The sequence below is a fragment of the Zonotrichia albicollis genome, chromosome Z, assembly GCF_047830755.1.
Source record: "Zonotrichia albicollis isolate bZonAlb1 chromosome Z, bZonAlb1.hap1, whole genome shotgun sequence".
Taxonomy (NCBI): Eukaryota; Metazoa; Chordata; class Aves; order Passeriformes; family Passerellidae; genus Zonotrichia; species Zonotrichia albicollis.
In genome coordinates, this window is record NC_133860.1 from 15,954,945 (window position 1) to 15,972,060 (window position 17,116).

Below are 17,116 nucleotides of genomic sequence, written 5' to 3' on the forward strand. Positions count from 1 at the left end.
CTAGCGCTCTCTGACCATGAGCCCACCTGTGCACTCAAATGCAGGGATGGGTGTCACCTTCTTCAGTGGAAGAGTAGAGGGGGCAGGTCTGCTATCAAAGGCACAAAGAATGGCTGAAGTGCTGCAGGCCCTCTGCAGACCTGCCAGTGAAGGCCCTCAAGGAAGGGCTCCCCCAGCTTCATGCCCACTGCTGAGCCAGGTGGTGCCCACACTCCCTGCCCTTGTCTGAGCTGGGAAGGGTGGGTGCACACACAGCTCTGGACTCAGCACTCACCCCCTGAGAGGCCACCCCAACCAGACACAGGGCAGAACAACCATTACCCAGGACGTAGGTCTGGAATTCCAGTTGTGATGCAGGCCCAGCCCCAGCAGCAGTCAGGCCCTGCACTGTCACCAGGTATTTGTTGCCAGCTGTCTGATGAGGTGGCACATACTCAGAGACAGACTGGTTCACCAACACCTGGCTGAAGTCAATGAAGCTGCCGTCCTCTGCTCTCATGGTGGTGATGTTCAGCTGGAGGAAAAACAGGGAGCTTCTAGACAGTAGGACCAACATCCTGCTTCTGCACTGGGCAGCTCTGTGGAGAGGGGCTGCTACTGCTGGCTGGGCACAAGAAGGGAGCTGGCCCTACCAGGAGCACCAGCAGGGTACAGCCTGTGGGCCCTGGCCAAGGAAGTTTCCCAGCTCTCCTCAGGCTGCCTGCACAGAGCTCCAGGCACGGTGAGGGGGACCAGGGACACTCCATGGACTCCCAGTACCTGGTATCCAGTGATCTCCCCTTTGCAGGAGGATAGCGGCTTCCACCTGAGGGACCCTGTGCTGGTATCCACCCACAGCTTCTCTGGCTTGTCTGGCACTGGAAGCACAGGAGAAGAGAATCATGCCTGGATGGCAATTACTTGTCCCCCACAAAGGCTGCTTGTGCCTGTGCAGCCAAAATGGTGTGGTGAGGAGGGGGAAGGCTGTGCTGTAGGGCCCTGCACAGCTCTTTCCCCAGATCCCCACAGGCTGCAAGCAGCTCTGATCCCAGGACCATCACAGCAGGGAGCAGATGCTCTGGCTGAGCTTCAGGGTGAAGGACATCCTGACATTTCATGTAAACATACCCATTTCCTTTGTTGTGTGGAGGTCTGCATACAGGATTGTGCTGGGCAGACGGGAGATGGTGACACTGTAGACAGTGAAGGGCTGCAGAGGGGAGCAGATGAAAGTTCCCTCCCAGCCTTGCAGCATCTCCTCTACCTTCACCTCCTCAGTCTCACAGTCTGAGGAGGAATGCCACTCTGTCTGGCACCTGGCCCGAATATTCTGGCATATATGAGGGAACCTGCAGGTCCATTTCAGTTTGATGCTGGTGCTGGAAATCTCCGGGATCTTAGGGACAACCTGGCGGACATCTGTGAAGGGAACATTCCAAGAGGATCACTCCCTCCCCCCCCCTCCAAGCCTTGACATCAAACTCCCCCAACCCCACCATTCCCTCGCTAGCCTGTCCCCAGCACAGAGTAGGCAAGGGCATTCTGCCTTCTCCCAGACTACACAAGCCAGAGTTGCCAACAGCACAGACATAAACCTGGGATGCATCCAGAATTTTCTCTGGATTTCTGTGCCATGCCCTGACCACCCCGAACACGTGGCACTGATGCTGTGCTACACGTGCAGAATTGCTCTCCATGCCTGGGGAGCACAGACTGAGAGCACTGGGAGAGTGTCTGGCTTGTTCACTTACCCACACAGGTCAAGTTCCCTTTCACAGGGCGCCAGGCATCTGTGCCACTCCTCATGCTCCAACCACTACGAGGAATCATGGAACCTTCCCTTGGCTTCAATGTCACACATTTGATCTCCATGGGTGGAGGCCAGTACCCCTCAGGACACCGTATCTTCACCACTTCATTTGGGTTGAAGATCTCCTGTTCTTGGTCAAAGATAAACCTGGAGTCCCACTGGGGCTTCTGGCATTTCTCTGCACCAACAAGATGGGAAGGTGTTAGCTGGGCAGTGTTGCTCTGCAGGGCATGAGCAGAGCATTCCCTTCCCTGGCCCATCAGAGCTAGAGGTGAGCTCCAGGACACTGCACAGAGCAGCCCTTCCACATCAATTCTTGGCAAGAGGATAAGGACAAGAAGGACTCCAAACTTTTCCCCCCAGGTCTCCTGGGAAGGGCTAGGAGGAGCTGGAGTCAGGGACTGAGGGGAAACCATGAGGGGTCTGTACTGTGCACAAAGCCTACCCAGAGACTCTGGTGCCCTGTTTGTCCCTCAGGCAGGATATCAACACCTTGATTCCTCCTGAGAAGGCATGAAGTCTGAGCCCCAAAGCTGGCTATGCAGTGACTGCATGCAGTAGGGACAGGGAGGGGGAAATACCTTTACCCTTGTCCCCTGTGCCACAAACACCTGTCAGACCTACAGCACTGTTGCCCTGACTTTCCAGCACATGCTCTTGCCAGAAGCCCTTAGGGAGACCTGTGTCTTCCTCACACCACCCAGCCCCCTGTGAACACAGCCTGAAGCCCTGCATGGTCCCTGACCTCCTGTGCCTTGGGCAGTGCTGCTTACTGCCAAAATGGCTGCTTTGGTATCAAGGTAGAGACCTCTGTACCAAAACTCCCTCCTGACAGGACCCTTGGGGACTAAAGCTGGTATCAGCCATCTCCCCACCAGGGCACCCCTGGAACCCCAGGGCAGACTCAGGAGCTGCCTCGACACTGTCTTCAGCAGCACCTGCCATTTGCCCAGGCAGCACAGAGCCAGAAGCTTCCTGTGCCCTCACAGGCTGCCTTCCCTGCTCAGGGAGAGCAGAGCAGGCCAGTCAGGAATGCTCCTGATACCTCCTTACCCAGGCACTGTACCCTGAACCTGGTCTGAATATTGATCACATTGCCTCTGCTGTCCTTTCCAGTCCAAGCTTCTCTGTGTATAGGTTTTCCATTGATAACAGACAGAACTTTTCCTGTACATTTGGCATGGGTGAAGGGTGGCTGGAAACCCTTGGGACAGCTCAGAATCACTTCTTCATTCTTCCTGTAACTCTCCTGGTCTGGTGCCAGTCTGATATCCCAGTGGGGCTTTTGGCATGTTTCTGGCAGAGGTGAAAGTGCATGTTAGTTGGGCTGGGAGGTTTCAAGGAGGAACAGGGTATATGTTGGGGCCTCAGCAATCCCCAGCAGTCCCCCTAGCCAGCAAAAGGAGACGGAAGGTGACACATCCATCTGCTATGATGGGACACCTTGGCAAGGCTAGTTGGGATGGGGCTTTCCCTGTGGGTGTGTGTCAGCTGGGCTGGGGCCTGTCCAGGCAGGTGGAGGACAAGGATGTACCAAAATTCAGTAGGGGAATAGTCTCAGGTATCCAGTGCCTGAGATCCAAGTGGCCCTGACATGGCATCAGAATAGCATCCCTGGCCACAGTGATGATGGAAGCTCGGAGAGGGATGAATGGGACAGAAATTGACCAAGAGTTTGGTAGGAAGCACTTCCTGACACCCTGCTTACCAATGCACACTATATTCCCCTGAACTTGAATCCACACACCACTTCTGTTTCTCCCCAGCCACATGTCTTCCTTTGGAGATGCAGAATAATTCAATGTCTGAACCCCGCTTGCACATTTGACATGGGTGAAGGACGGCTGGAAACCATTGTTGCAGCTCAGAGTCACTTCTTCATTCTCTGTGTAACTGTCACCGGCTGGTGCCAGCTGGAGTCTGGGGTCCCACCATGCAGGCCTTTGGCATGTTTCTGTCAGAGGTAAAATTGGGTGAGGAGTACGTTTGGGAGGTTATGAGAGGAGGCTTGGGACCAGTCTCTAATGTTCACCCTGACACATACGAGTGTCATGTGCCCAGGCACTCTCCAAGCACACAGGGCTCCTCATCACCCCATCCCCAGGACTCACAAGCCTCCCTTGGATTCTGGCCCCTCCATGGGGTATTTGAGCCTGCATCTTCTTGTCTCCCTAATGTGCAGGTGAGCCATGCTGCAGTACCAGCCTCCCACACCAGAGACACCCAAACCCTAGAGAAGCTTTCCAGGGGAAAAGCCGAACCCCTGCAGCTATTCCTACTTCATGCTGAGGAGATGCTGGCTGGGAAGGATTCCTCTCCCCAGGAGCACAGAGCCCAGCAGGTGCCTGCAGCAAGGTGCTGAGACAAGAAGAGCCTTGTCAGTGCCAGGACATGGGGAAAGCCAAAGGTATCCAGGTCAGTGCCAGGACATGGGGAAAGCCAAAGGTATCCAGGTCTGCCATTCCTGCACTGTCATCTGCACAACCAGGTCACAGAGGGTCTGCCACCAGCTCAGGGCCCTGGGTCAGGGCGGTGCAGGGCTGTGCTTACCCTTGCAGGTGGGAGTCTCATTCCACTGGATATGGGCCCCTCTGGAAATGCATTCAATCTGTGGGACAGATGGTGCAAACCTCCCACCACAGCTGAGCTGCACCACTTCGTTCAAGGCATAGTCGCTCCTCCTCGGAGTAAACCGCAGTTTGGGATCCCAGTCAGAGGGAATTTTACATTTTCCTGTGTGGAAAGGCCAGGAGGCAGAGCCTGAGGGTCACTGGGCTCCAGCAGCATCCATGAGATTGAGGGAGTTCCATCCGGAGGGGTGCCAATCCCTCTCTCTTCAGAGAGGTGGCAGAGATGGTACCTCCCAGGATGAGCCCCATCCCCCAGGTGCTTTATCCCTCCCCACACCCTCAGGGCAGTGCAGGAGGGTAATCCACAGGGTTATCCTGCCCACCTGCTGCTGAGGAGACACCCCGCCAGAGGGGCCCAGCAGCCTGGGAGATGCTGCTCTCTCCCACAAATAGTGGGGCTGTGGGAGTGCACCAGGCCCAGGGAGTCTCTGCTGCTATTCCAGACTCCACAGCTTGGTCCCAAGAAGTGAGTGCCAGCAGCAATGGTGAGTAACAGGAGTAAAGTTTGCAGATAACAAGAGAAAGAACCAAGCAATTCTGCAGTGGGAGTAGTAACTACAGGAATGAGGCAGGCAGAAAATGAATTGTCTAAGTCCTTGAAAGAGCAAAAACAAAAAAATAACACCCTTCTCATCCAGGATGTTTACCCATGAGCTAGAAAACACCCAGTTTTGACGAATTTTGTTACATTATTCATCACCCTAGTGATGAATCCTTCCTCTTAATTGTAGTAAAAATCCCACGTTCTCAGTTCGTTTGCCTCCTTCTCTCAAAAAGACCACCACTCTCCTAGCATGTACCATGATTTCTTGGAACGCTGTGCTTTTACAGCGAAGAGGGGAAAGGATGAGTCATAGTAACGCAGGCAAGCAGTGACTTCAGTAAGATTGTGTCTCTGTCAGTATACCTGCTTTTTTCTGCCTTGGTGTGCTGGCTGTGTGGATTTGCCACCTAGCACAAAGATCTGCCACCTAGCAAATCTTTTCTGTGCAGAACTGTAAATAAATCAAATCCCTTGACTCTGTGTGCTAATCAGATTTTTCTGCACTGGGTGAAAGTGCAGAAAGAAGCTTTCAAATAGAGTCTGCCCCTCAGACCACTGAAGTTCACACCAGTGACCACAAAGCTCACACCCTGCTCAATGAGCTCAGCCTAGCCTCTGCACTTCACCCAAAATGAGTCTGCCTTGTCCTCCCCTGGCAGACATGTCGCCTAGACTTGCTCACCCTGTGCAAAACAAGTCCATGAGGAGGCAGTGGGCATGGAGTGGACTTCCCTCAGGAAGGATAAACACCTCTCTTCAGCTACAGCTGCCCACTTCCCACCAGCACTCACCACTTCCCTTTTCTGGCAGCAGGTTTCCACGCCATCATGGCAACCCTCTTCCCAGCTCTCCACCCTAAAGGACAGTGGTCACCAGCCCCAGTCCTTTAGACCACATAGTGCAGACATGAAACTTCTTCCCTCTCAACAGTGTCTCTCCCTCAGAGCACACACCTCACTGACAGAAAACTACCTGACAGACATGAAACCCTTGACTTGGTTCCAGCCTCATCAGGCATCCCCTTCACACACCTTTCTCCCTCCTGCCATTAAACACCCTGAAGTAACACACACCCTGCCCGAGGGTGACATCCAGGATCCCTTTGGGTCAGTCCCAGACATGAGTACAGAGTAGGAGAGAAGATGTTCCATCCTGCCCTAGAAAGCTGAGAGCTGCCCACTGCTGGAAGGGCAGCATCCTTGAGCCACCAGTGATAGGCAGCATGACTCACAACCCATCTGATGATTCGGCTAGCCACTTCTGCTCCCATTTCCCTACAGAGAGAATACTCACAGCTCAGATCCCCCAGCCATGCTGTGCCCCATGGGGACCTCAACAGGTACCAGCAAGCCCAGGGCACAGCATATAATCACCACAGGAAAGCCCACATTCTTTGAAAAGCCCACATTTGTAGCAGAGACCCAGGAGCTGCCCCTAACCCTGCTGGCATATAGAAAGAGCAGAACAAGCCTCTTGATGTGAACAATCCCATCAAACTACAGCTCCCTGCATCCCAGGGACTATGGGAGAGAGCAGGCATCCCAGCTAACAGAGCTCACAGGTTACACCTTTGATGAACACCATCATCGCCTGTGACAGGGGTGCTGCTTGGGCTGCCCAGAAAGGCCATCACTGCTCTGATGGCTTTGGGTTCATCTGTCTGCTGCATAACAAGACCCAGCCACCTCCTGCTCCCAGCAACGCTACCCACTTCCTAGAGGGACACTGCAAGCCCCATGGACAATTCCCAGCACACTGAGGCTTGCTGCCCTCCATCCCAAATAGAGCTTTGTCCCCCCACAACATGAGGGATGCCTGAGTGTCTCAGGCATATGCAGACACCAGCTCCAGCCCTCCCACAGCCTCAGCTATGGGCTGAGCAGGGTAAGGCCGTGTAGCAAATACACAGGTGGAGGAGCAGCAAAACCATTTCCATAAGAGAGAGGCAGAATCCGCTCTTACCTGCTTCCTGACGTACCCACGGAGTCACAGGGCCGCGCTGCGTCTGTCCCCGTGCCAGCAGCAGAGGAGCAAGGGCCAGGAAGAATGTCAGGGCCCGCTGTGGCAGGGCCATGCTGGCATGAGGTGCCCGGGCAGGACTCGGCGAGGGCCGCTCAGGAAAGGTGTCTGCGCAGCCCTGCGCAGGAGGGGCACTCACACAGAAGTGAGACAGCCCCACAGGGGAATCACGTGTGGTGCAAGAGGCTTCCTCTTTGGAAGGAGAGCGTCCCACCAGCCTCAGTGTTGAGTCTCACACATCCTCCCACAGACAGTGAGTACAGGCTCCATGCAGTCTTCCAGGTGTCTTAGTCCAGCCTCTCTCCTGGCTACTTCAGGCTCCCATAGCCCTGCTCCAAAACAAGCACCTCCAAAACCTTCTCAGATCTGTCCCTCTCCTCTCTCCTTCCAGATCCACTGGAGGATGTTGAGGAACACACCCCTGATTCATGTGCCCAATGCCACCCTAGGCCACATCATCACTTTCTCTTTCAAATCCTGGAATGATTTATGTTAGAAAACACTTCCATGATGATCAAGTCTAACCACTAAGCCAGCACAATAAGCCACCACTAAAACATGTTCCTAAGTACTATATATCTACCTATCTTTTAAATACTTCCAAAAACCTCTCTTCCTATTACCTTGAACTGATGCAGCTGCAACATTCTTGCTGTTGAATGCTATCAGTAGAGTTTCCAGATCAGACAAGCTCCCGAACCTGGAAGTGTTCTCTTTTCCTTTCTTCTCTAAACCTTTCCTGCTCTGAGCTACTCTTTGTCAGTGCCTTTTAGGATGGGAAGCACTCGACAAGGACAGAATGGACAATGTGGGGATAAAAGGGTCTCCTTGGACATGCATGGAGGTGTCTTGTTCCTGTTACAGTTGAGGTCAGGTAGGGTCTTTGGCTATGGGAAAGAATTTCCTAGGTGCTCTTCATATGGGACACGCTCACACTCCCCCAAGTCTCCTGTTCCTGCAGATGTCACCACCAAGCTCTCTTCTGAGCCCCTTTTCAGCTCACAAACTCTTGCACAACTTCAAGCTTCCATGAGTCCTGACTCCCTGTGCTGTTGCAGCTCTCCTGGGCCATTCCTCTTTCCACTCTGTGCTTTACAGAGTCTCTGTGTGTGTGTTTTCCTAGATAGACAAGCACAATTGCCCTACAGTGCAACCCTCAGTGTTCCAGGAATGGGTGCTCTCACCCAGGGTGTTTTTCACCACTCAGCTGGAACTCATTGGCCCTGAGTTCCCTGGCAGATCCTTTCCCAGGAGCCACCATCCTCAGGACAATGCTTGGTATACCTCTCTGTAATATCCCACTAATCCAGCAACACTGAGGGCTTTCTGTAAACTAGATGTCTGCTAAGGTCCATTTGAGAACATCATTGCATCAAATCCAGCTGTATCACATGCTACTGTTGAGGTTAATGGGTGAAGGCTTCCAGAAAGCTTTCAGCAGTATTGAGTTACATCCTTCTTGTTTCCTTGATAGATCCCTGTCCTTTGGGAACCAGGTTTTTCTTGTTCCTGTGCAGGAGAATGGCCACAGCCAGCACTCACTGGGTCTTGTCCTGATAAAATCCCAGAGTTAGACACCGACACTCTCACTGACTCTCTTTGGTATGTTAAAGAAGCAAAACCAATGGAATTAAACAACCAAGCTTCAAAAATTCACAAGTGGTACAACAGACTTTCTAATACCCCTGATGAGATTATTTCTTTACCCCTGTCCTGAGGCCTGGAAATCTGTGTTTGGCCTGTCCCTCCTTAAAAATTTATCATTGTTTTGAGATTTGTTCTTTTCTTCATGTATAGCATCCATTAGAAAAATGCTGAAGAAATTCTGATAGCCAGCACACTCAGCCATATGCATTGAATTCAATATCATTGCAAATGTGATTGATGGGCTGTTTCATGAAGGTCCATTTGGTTGCCAAAGAACTACCTGGACTCAGACTTTCAGTCTGAAGAGAGGAAAACCCAAATCACCTGAAATTTACAATCAGATTTACTTCAGATAGAGAAGAGCACTGAAGGCTCAAAACCGTCCACAAAACCACAAGGAAAAGGAGAAGTATCTGTGGCTTTTGAGAATCAGGCTTCGTGGAAAGCACTGCTAACACAGCCACCATGTTCCCCCTATAGTAATAGTAAAGTCTATTACTGTGTCAGAACTCACAAACAGCAGCAGTATGTTAGGGTCTCAGTGTCCTCCAGAGCTCACACCTGTCCCAAGGGATCCCACTGTGCATTGTACCTACAGATGGTGGTGTCAGATGATGGTCAGGTGATGGGGTGCGCTACAGCCAGGCTGAGATGTCAACCCAAAGCTGCTGGGTCAGGCTCAGGCCTGAGGAGGGTAGCCCAGACAGATCCATCCCTGGGAAAGCCAGGAAGGGCTCTTTTCCCTGCACATGACCCTGTGTGACCTGGTCTGGGTCCCCACATGGTGTTGGTTCCTCTCCAGGACACAGAGTCTGCCTCAGTCAGGGCTGCAGCCTGTGCTGCCGGAACCTAGAGCATGTTCTGGCAGGGAGAACTGGAAAATGCCTACAGAATCCAGCCAGAATCCAGTCTTGAGCCCCACTGTGGGTTCTTCCTCACCGCTCCAGCAACTTTCCTGTAGAGGGGCACAGTATGGGTAAATGAAGGTAATGTAGAATGTAATCTTATCCCCCAACGAGTTGCAGCTGAAACCAATTACTAAAGACTAGGAGCAGGTCGGATGATAACAGGCAACACCTGTAGCAAATAAGCACAAGTGGTATAAAAGAGTGGATTGGTGGGAACTGAAGCCAGAGGAGTCAGATGGCTGTTGCAAGGACTAAGAACAGGGAGTGCTCAGAGGAGGTATGAAACTCTGGTGCTATGGAATCCTTGCACTACAATGATAATAGAACTGTTGTAATATATAAGACAACACTTTCCCAACCCCACCAGACCCAAAGCTCCTTCACAGGGATCTTGCAGTGCCACCAACGAGACAATGGCCCATGCCCCATGCCACCCTGAAATTAGGAACTGTCCAGCCCCTTTCCCAAAATGAGGATAGAATACAGATATTTAAACTCCTACAGCTCGTCTACAGAGCTGGGAGCAGAACCCCAGACCTATGGGCAGGAGGAGGGTAAGGGGAGCCCCAGAAGTGCTGGGGTGCAGAGGGAACAGCCCTGATCCTGACAGGTGATAGCCTGGTCATGATCAGTTATCATGGTTTGCCTTGGACCCAGGAAAATATCTGGGAGGTCTGCAGGGAGCTTCATTGGCCTGAGAGAGGGGTAGCACTGGGGCACCTTTGTTGTCACCCAGTTAGGGACAGTGGCAGGAATTTCCTCTTATGCAACTGTTCATCCAAGGCTACAAAGGCCAGCACAAGGCTACATCTCTGCTCCTGTGGTGGCTGGAGGAGCTGCCAGGTCTGATCCAAGATAGGTGTGCTGAGAGCAGAGCTGTGACAGGCCCAGCATGTTGCAGGGTTCCCAGGAGGGCATTCCTGAGTGCTGGGCAGAGCAGGGATAGGCCCTGAGGGTTGGATAATCCCTTTGCTATGACTGGTATATTGCCTCTTCCCAGGGGAGGGAGCAGGACCTGCTGAGTTCTTTCCACAGGGATCATCTCCCCACCTTTCTGAGTCCACTTGTATATGCCTTCTCCCCAGAAGCACACAGTCAAGCTAGGTAAGACTCTGCTCTGGCACTGCCACCCTGATTAAAATCCTTCTGGAAATCTGCAAGGCCACTACCCAGGCCATCCAGGCCCTTCTGATCTGGTGCTGCAGCCCACACCAACCCTAAATACACCCCAAATCCTCTTCATGCTCAGACTGCCAACATCTCCCATTTGGCTGTGCATTTGCTGACTGCCCAGAAAGGTATTTTTAGCAACATAAAATTGGACATAAGCAGTTCACAGCTGGGAGCAGAGTGGAGAAAGGCTGGGGGGGAATGGGGGGGTGGGATGCTGCATTTTGTTTTGAGGAAGATGTGCTCAGAAATTATGTTTCCAGCTCTGGCATCCAAGCAGTTCCACCTCTGGCCTAGCCATTCCTGTTCCCATCCCCAGAACCATCTCCAGCACATCCCACCCTGGTTTTTGACAGGGAACGTGGCTAAGCCCAGGAAGTGGGAATTTTAAGATTTGGGGCAGTATCTCAGGTCAGACTAGCTTCCCCCACAAACCCTGCTGCCTAAAGACTCTCTGCACCAAGATCAGAGCTCCTGATCTGCTCTTTCTGCCCTCGTGCTTTATCTGCCTTTATTCCCACCACCTGCTCTTCATCGTGGGTGGCATATTGTGCCAGTGGTCTCTCCAGCTGCCCGAGCAGCTCTCTGTCTCCTTGACAAACCTTTCACCCTGTACCTCCTTCACTACTCAAGCCTCTGTGCATTGCTCCCATCCAAATGTTACACCCCACCCCATGTGCTGACCCCAGCCATCACATTTCTCTTTCCTAGAGAACTGATGGAGTATTTGGTGGAGCCTGGAGTCTCTCCTTCTATCCCATTAAACAAAAGGCTTAGACTTCCCCATTTTACAGTTCTTAGCCTGTACAGCTTCCAAGTAAAAGCAAATCCTGAGGAACCATATATATGCCAATCAGGTATCTGAGAGAAGTGACTGCAAAAGGAACCATACAAAAAGGGAAGAAAAAGTCAAACTGTGGTTTCTCCAGTGAAATGAAGCCACTGGTGTGATGGAGAGGATAAGGTGGCCCACCTGGTGGTGTTATCTGGTATTTTGTGGTCTTCACAGTCCCATCATCCTGCCAGGTGCTGCACCCGTTGTGCACTGGAGGAGGCATCACTGCTGCCAGTGGGACCCCGAGCTGGCACAGCTCCTGCCTGACCTGTCCTGGGATGCCTGTCTATGTCCTGGCTTTGCAGGTGCCAGCCGTAGAATGCTACACCTCCCCAAAGCAGCTTCCTTCACACATGGGATACTGGAAAGCCAAGATCTTGGCTGAGCCCCTGCTCCCTCCTTTCCTCTTCTGGCCCTGCTAAAGTCCTGGGAGCCTGCTGTCTTCCCAGCACCCAGCCCCTGACCAAAGCTTGGGTGGAATGATCCTCCACAGCGGCTGGGCAGGTGGAGAGAAGAGGGCACTGTGTCCTGGTAAGTCAGTGTGAGTGGTGTGGGTGGCACAGTGCCCAGAGCTTAGAGAGCAGCTGCCCTTTATTGTATAAATATGTGCATAAATCCACGTGTGCTCCAGGCCAAGATCAGCCCAAGGTCAAGATACTGAGCAGACCTACAGGAGCATCACAGCAGACATGGGGGAAAAGGGAAGGTTCTGTCTCATGCCACAACCTCCTGTGGGGAGCCCTATGGCCCTTCAGCCAGCAGAAACATGCATAATGCCTTTTATGATCCCTTTTTGTGAAAATCCAGGCTACAGGTCAGCCACAGAGATGCTCCTGAATGACCCATAAGGAAGGGCCTGCCATGCCTCGTGGTGTGACTTACATGCCAGGCACAGGCTGGTGGTGACACACTTGAGTCACCCACAGCCTGCAGCACCGGGTGTCTCTTGTAATTACCCCCGGAGACCAGTCAGTCCAGGGCTGGTGCAATCAGCCACTAGAGAACAAGGGCTCCGCAGGGTGGGGTGGCCAGCCGCCCATGACACAGGTGGACAGAAATTAGGTCAAGGCAATCAAAGGCATTAATGGAACCAGGCTCCAGCATGCAGGACACATCAGAGCACACGTCAAAGCCCTGCACCATTTGTCTCAGCTCTGCCTTGTGCTGGAGCCAGCACATATCCCACTTGCTGCTATTTGTCCTCTGCTTATGCTACTGACCTGGGACCATCAGCCTCACATTTGACACTAAGAGAGCCAAGCAGGACCCACCCTCTTTCCCCATTTGTGACCCACTGTGGAGTACAAGGCTGCTGTCTGTGGGTAGTCCTGTGCTCTTGCTGTCATGCTGTTGAGATGTCTCCACTTACGAAAACACACACCCCTTTCCCTTGCCTTTGTCTTCATGGAAAGTCCCAGTACACTTGTTCATGCCAGATCCATCTATATATGCTGGGTTGCAGGTTTTTCATCCCAGGCCCCATGGAGAGTGCAGATGCCCTTCCTCAGCAGCCAGGGTGCCTGGACTCACGGAAGAAGACAGGACACAAGGAAGGTTGGCAGGGCTGCTCACGGAGCTCGCTAAACATAATGAGATTTTCAACAGCTGGGGGAAGCAATAAAGAGCTGTGATTGAATTGGCTCCAAGTAGCAGCTTCCACGACAAACACAGCACAGCTGCCTTCCCCCCCACACTGGGAGGCCATGCTCCAACCTGGGCTGCCTCAGCCTGCCCTGCCTGGAAAGGGCACAAGGACATGGGAAAGGGCTAGGAAATCCTGCAGTCACAGGGAGCTCCCAGTTTTCTAGCGTGCAAGGAACTGATCCTTTGCTTTCCAGCTCCTCCAACACCTGGACACGGCATCCCTGCCCCCACGTGGCTGTGGCAATGGTGACCTCCAGCTGAAGGGCTCCCATGGGCATCTAGAGTACAGCATGGTCAACCTGCTCCCCTGTGCCCTGGCACAGAGAGGGGAAGCCAAAGAGGAAGGCAATAGACACAGGAGGACAGGCACACAGACAAATTCTCTACCTGGAGGTGGCTGTGTTCATATTTTCTCCTGTGAATAATCTGAGCCATGACCTCCCTTTAACCTGCCCTATTTAGCCCAAGCTGTAACTGTGTCAGGAAACAAAAATCCATGGTGTGGATGATCACAGGACCATGGGCCAGCACGGGAGTTACTCAGGGAGGTGTAGCCTGGCTGACCACTGGCCCAAGGGTGGGTAGCTCCTTGCAGCACCCACCTCTTGCTCAGGCATCTGGGACGACTTAGGGTCAGGAGAGCAGAAGGGACTGGGAGCATCTCTCTTACGCCAATGGGGCTGGGGTGGGATGTGTCCTTCTCAAGCAGAAGCTCAGTGCTCAAAGGGGAATGGTTCTCCAGCATTTCTTTCCCCGAGCAGGTTTTCTTTTTGTGAGTTCTGGATGGGAAAGGAGGCCAGGGGAAGCTGAGGATGCTGGTCTGCTAGTGTCAGGATCTCTGGGGTGAATTGTGCCTGTGAGTGTGTTCTGTAGGGTCTCTGGCAGGCACTGTGCTGAGCTATGCATGCCCTCACCAGACTTCCCCTACACATTGCTGTGCTGCTTCTGAACTCCTCCCTGCAGCAGCATCAAGCCATACAGACCAAAGGGCAGTGATGAACCAGGGTGAAGGCTCTGGCTGCACTGATGTCCCAGTTTATCTGCAGCTGGCAAGTCAGTACCACACAGATCCTCACTCACTCTCCCTCTGCCATGGTGGGGAGGAAATTCAGGGCGGGAAAAAGTTGTGGGTAGAGGTAAGAGCAATTTAATAATTTAAACAATATTGTTGTTGCTGTTGCTGCTGCTGCTGTTGTTATTAATAATAATAGAAATTTAAAATCATAATTTTAATTAAAAGGAGAAGGATAAAACCAGAGTGAATTAAATGAGGCACAACACACTTTCTCACCACCCCCTTATTGGTACCCAGCAGTTATCAGCAACTAGTGGGCATGGTGTTCTATGGCATGGAATATCTGGGCAGTTTGGGTCAGCTCTCCTGGCCAGGCCCCCTCCTGCTTTCTTGTGCACCTGCTCCCTGCCAGAGCCTGGGAAACTGAGCAGTCCTTGAGTTAGGGTAAAAAGTGCTGAGCAACAGCTGGAACATCAGTGTGTTATCAGCATTATTCTCAACTGAATCCAAATCAGCACTGAAACAACTACTGGGCAGAAAATGAACTCTGTCCCAGATGAAACCAGGACACTTGCTCTCCTGGTGCTTGCTCAGCTGGTGCTGTGGGTCACAGACACCACCTGGTCTGAGGCCAGCCCACTCTAGTATGGCCCTGCTTGTCCCAGCACTGTAGCCAGACCAGGTTCTTGGCATCTGTGCTCCTGCCTCACATCTGGCAGAACCATAAGCCCTTCAGGTGTGCTGCAAAGTCCCTGGGGAGTGTTACTAATTGCTTGGCAAGATGCAGGAGATGAAGAAAGGCTGACACAACCTCGTGGGATGAGCGTGGAGCTGTTGAGAGCCACATTTCCTAGGTCCAGGTCAAGAGGACAACGAAAAGCCCTGTTATCTGCTGGGCAGTGTTGAAGGATGGGAGCATGGCCAGGTACTGTGGGATAAGGTATTCAGGCTGGTTCAGGAGCAGGCTGGGTAATGCTGGAGATGGTTGCATTGTCCCTGCTTGGCAAGAAGTGACCTGGCTCCTGGTGATCTGTGAAGGTCCTTGTAGTGCTGAATCACTGCAAGAATGTGGACTTGGAACTGTTGGAGGAAAGGAAAGTCAAGGAAAGGGCTTTGGAACTAGTAAGGGGACTAGAGCATCTGCCCCATGAAGACAGGCTGAGAAAGCTGGGGATGCTCAAGGTTCAAGAGAAGGTTGTGTGGACACCTCAGAGCAACCTTCCAGTGTCTTAAAGGGGGCCTACAGGGAAATCAGAGAGGGACTTCATCAGGAACTGTGAAGTGATAGACAAGGGGCAGTGGCTTCAAACTCAAAAAGAGTAGGTTTAGATTAGATATTAGGAAAACAATTTTCTATGTGAGTATGGTGAGGCACTGAAACAGGTTGCCCAGAGCTGTGTATGTTCCAACCTTGGCACTATTCAAAGCCAGGTTGGATGGGGCTTTGAGCAACCTGGCTTAGTGCAAGGTGTTCCTGCCCATGGCAGAGGGACTGGAACAAGATGATCTTTAAGGTCTTTTCCAACACAAACCATTCTGTGATTCTGTGCAGTTGTGCTCACATGGCCGCACGTCACATCACCCTGGGTTACATGTGGCGCAGGCACAGCCAGAGCTGCCTGTCCCTCCTTTCAGAGGTGATGGCTGGCTTTTTTTTATCACTGCTCTCAATGTTTTAAATTTCACTGCCCCCATGGGGCTCCCAGCAGGCACACACTCAACTGGGCTCAGCATCAGTGCCTCCCAGGCACAGGCACTGGTGTTTGCTTGAGGAGAAGCAGAGCCGGGAGCTGAAATCACTGTCCAGCACTAGGAGACAGGGATGGATGTGGATTCTGTCTCCATGGATGTCACAGCTCTGGCACCCAGGCATGAGAAGCATCGACGAGATAACAGGAGGCAGCAAGCAAACGCTGCCAGGTGCTGTGCTGACTATGCTGGGAGAATATTAATGACACAACAAATATTTGCAGCCTTCATGCTGCACACAGCCCCTCAATGGCTTTGCAGCTGGAGTGACAAGGAGGCAAAGGGGGCACAGCAATGTGCCTGCACAGCAGGGACCTTGCTAGTCCCTGCTGGCATCTGGATGAGGGCTGCTGCAGCCTGCAGCCATGGTTCTGGGTGTGGAACATGCATGGCCCTGATGGGCTCAGCAGCACACAGGGCACTGGGAAATGTAGTCCAGCTGCATCACTGGACTGGGTGCCACTGGACACCACCAGGCTGAGGCTGAGACCTTCTCCCGTGTACCCTGGGCTCCTCAAGCTGACCAGGCAGGCTCCAGTCACTCTGTAATTGGGCCCACCTGCTGGGCCCTCAGCTCCTATTTCCTACAGGACAGAAGCATGAGATGTTTTTCAGGGAACAGCTGTCTCATAAACAGGGAGCTGGGGAACATAGAGGACTTGGGGGTGGAGATCTGCAGGGTGATGTGTGGTAGTGTGGGAAAAGAGCAGAGATCTCCTGGCACAGAAGGAAAGAGGAAATTTGGGACCAAGAGGCTGCACCCACATTCTGGAGACAAGCACCAAGGGGAGTAATTTGAGTCAGCCAGTGCTCTTTGTCCTGCTCACCCCTGTGTCTGCACAGCCTCTCCAGGCTGGAAAACCCTCGTGCACTTTAGCCTTGTGCCAGCTCTGGCAGCACACCCCTGGCAGCAGCAGCCATTGATTTTCCAAAGCATTTGCAGAGAAGGAGTCTCAGGTAGGTATGGGCTCTTGCACATGGGTGCAGAGGAGGGCACTGCTCACGTTCTGGCTCTGGGGCTCTGAGCAGGGCAAGGCTTTGGTCAGGGTGGATTATGGATTACTGGTGGCTCATCCCAATCAGAGCATTGCAAGGACCCCAGTGCCACCCCAGTGCCCCCAGTGCTGTTGTGGAATAGAGGTGGGAGTGCAGCAAGGACCAGGTTT

The 17,116-nt window shown here is 52.6% G+C and overlaps 1 protein-coding gene across 1 annotated transcript in view; it reads right to left on the bottom strand.

Annotated features, from left to right (window-relative positions):
* Positions 1-17,116, bottom strand: part of LOC102069436 (uncharacterized) — a 19,768-nt gene continuing 2,652 nt past the window's right edge. The window contains exons 2-7 of the mRNA XM_074533071.1: positions 6,926-7,100; positions 2,843-3,085; positions 1,108-1,398; positions 760-857; positions 322-514; positions 1-140 (exon numbers count right to left, since the gene is read on the bottom strand). Coding sequence (XP_074389172.1) covers positions 1-140; positions 322-514; positions 760-857; positions 1,108-1,398; positions 2,843-3,085; positions 6,926-7,100 — 1,140 coding nt within the window. The remainder of the gene's footprint in view (positions 141-321; positions 515-759; positions 858-1,107; positions 1,399-2,842; positions 3,086-6,925; positions 7,101-17,116) is intronic.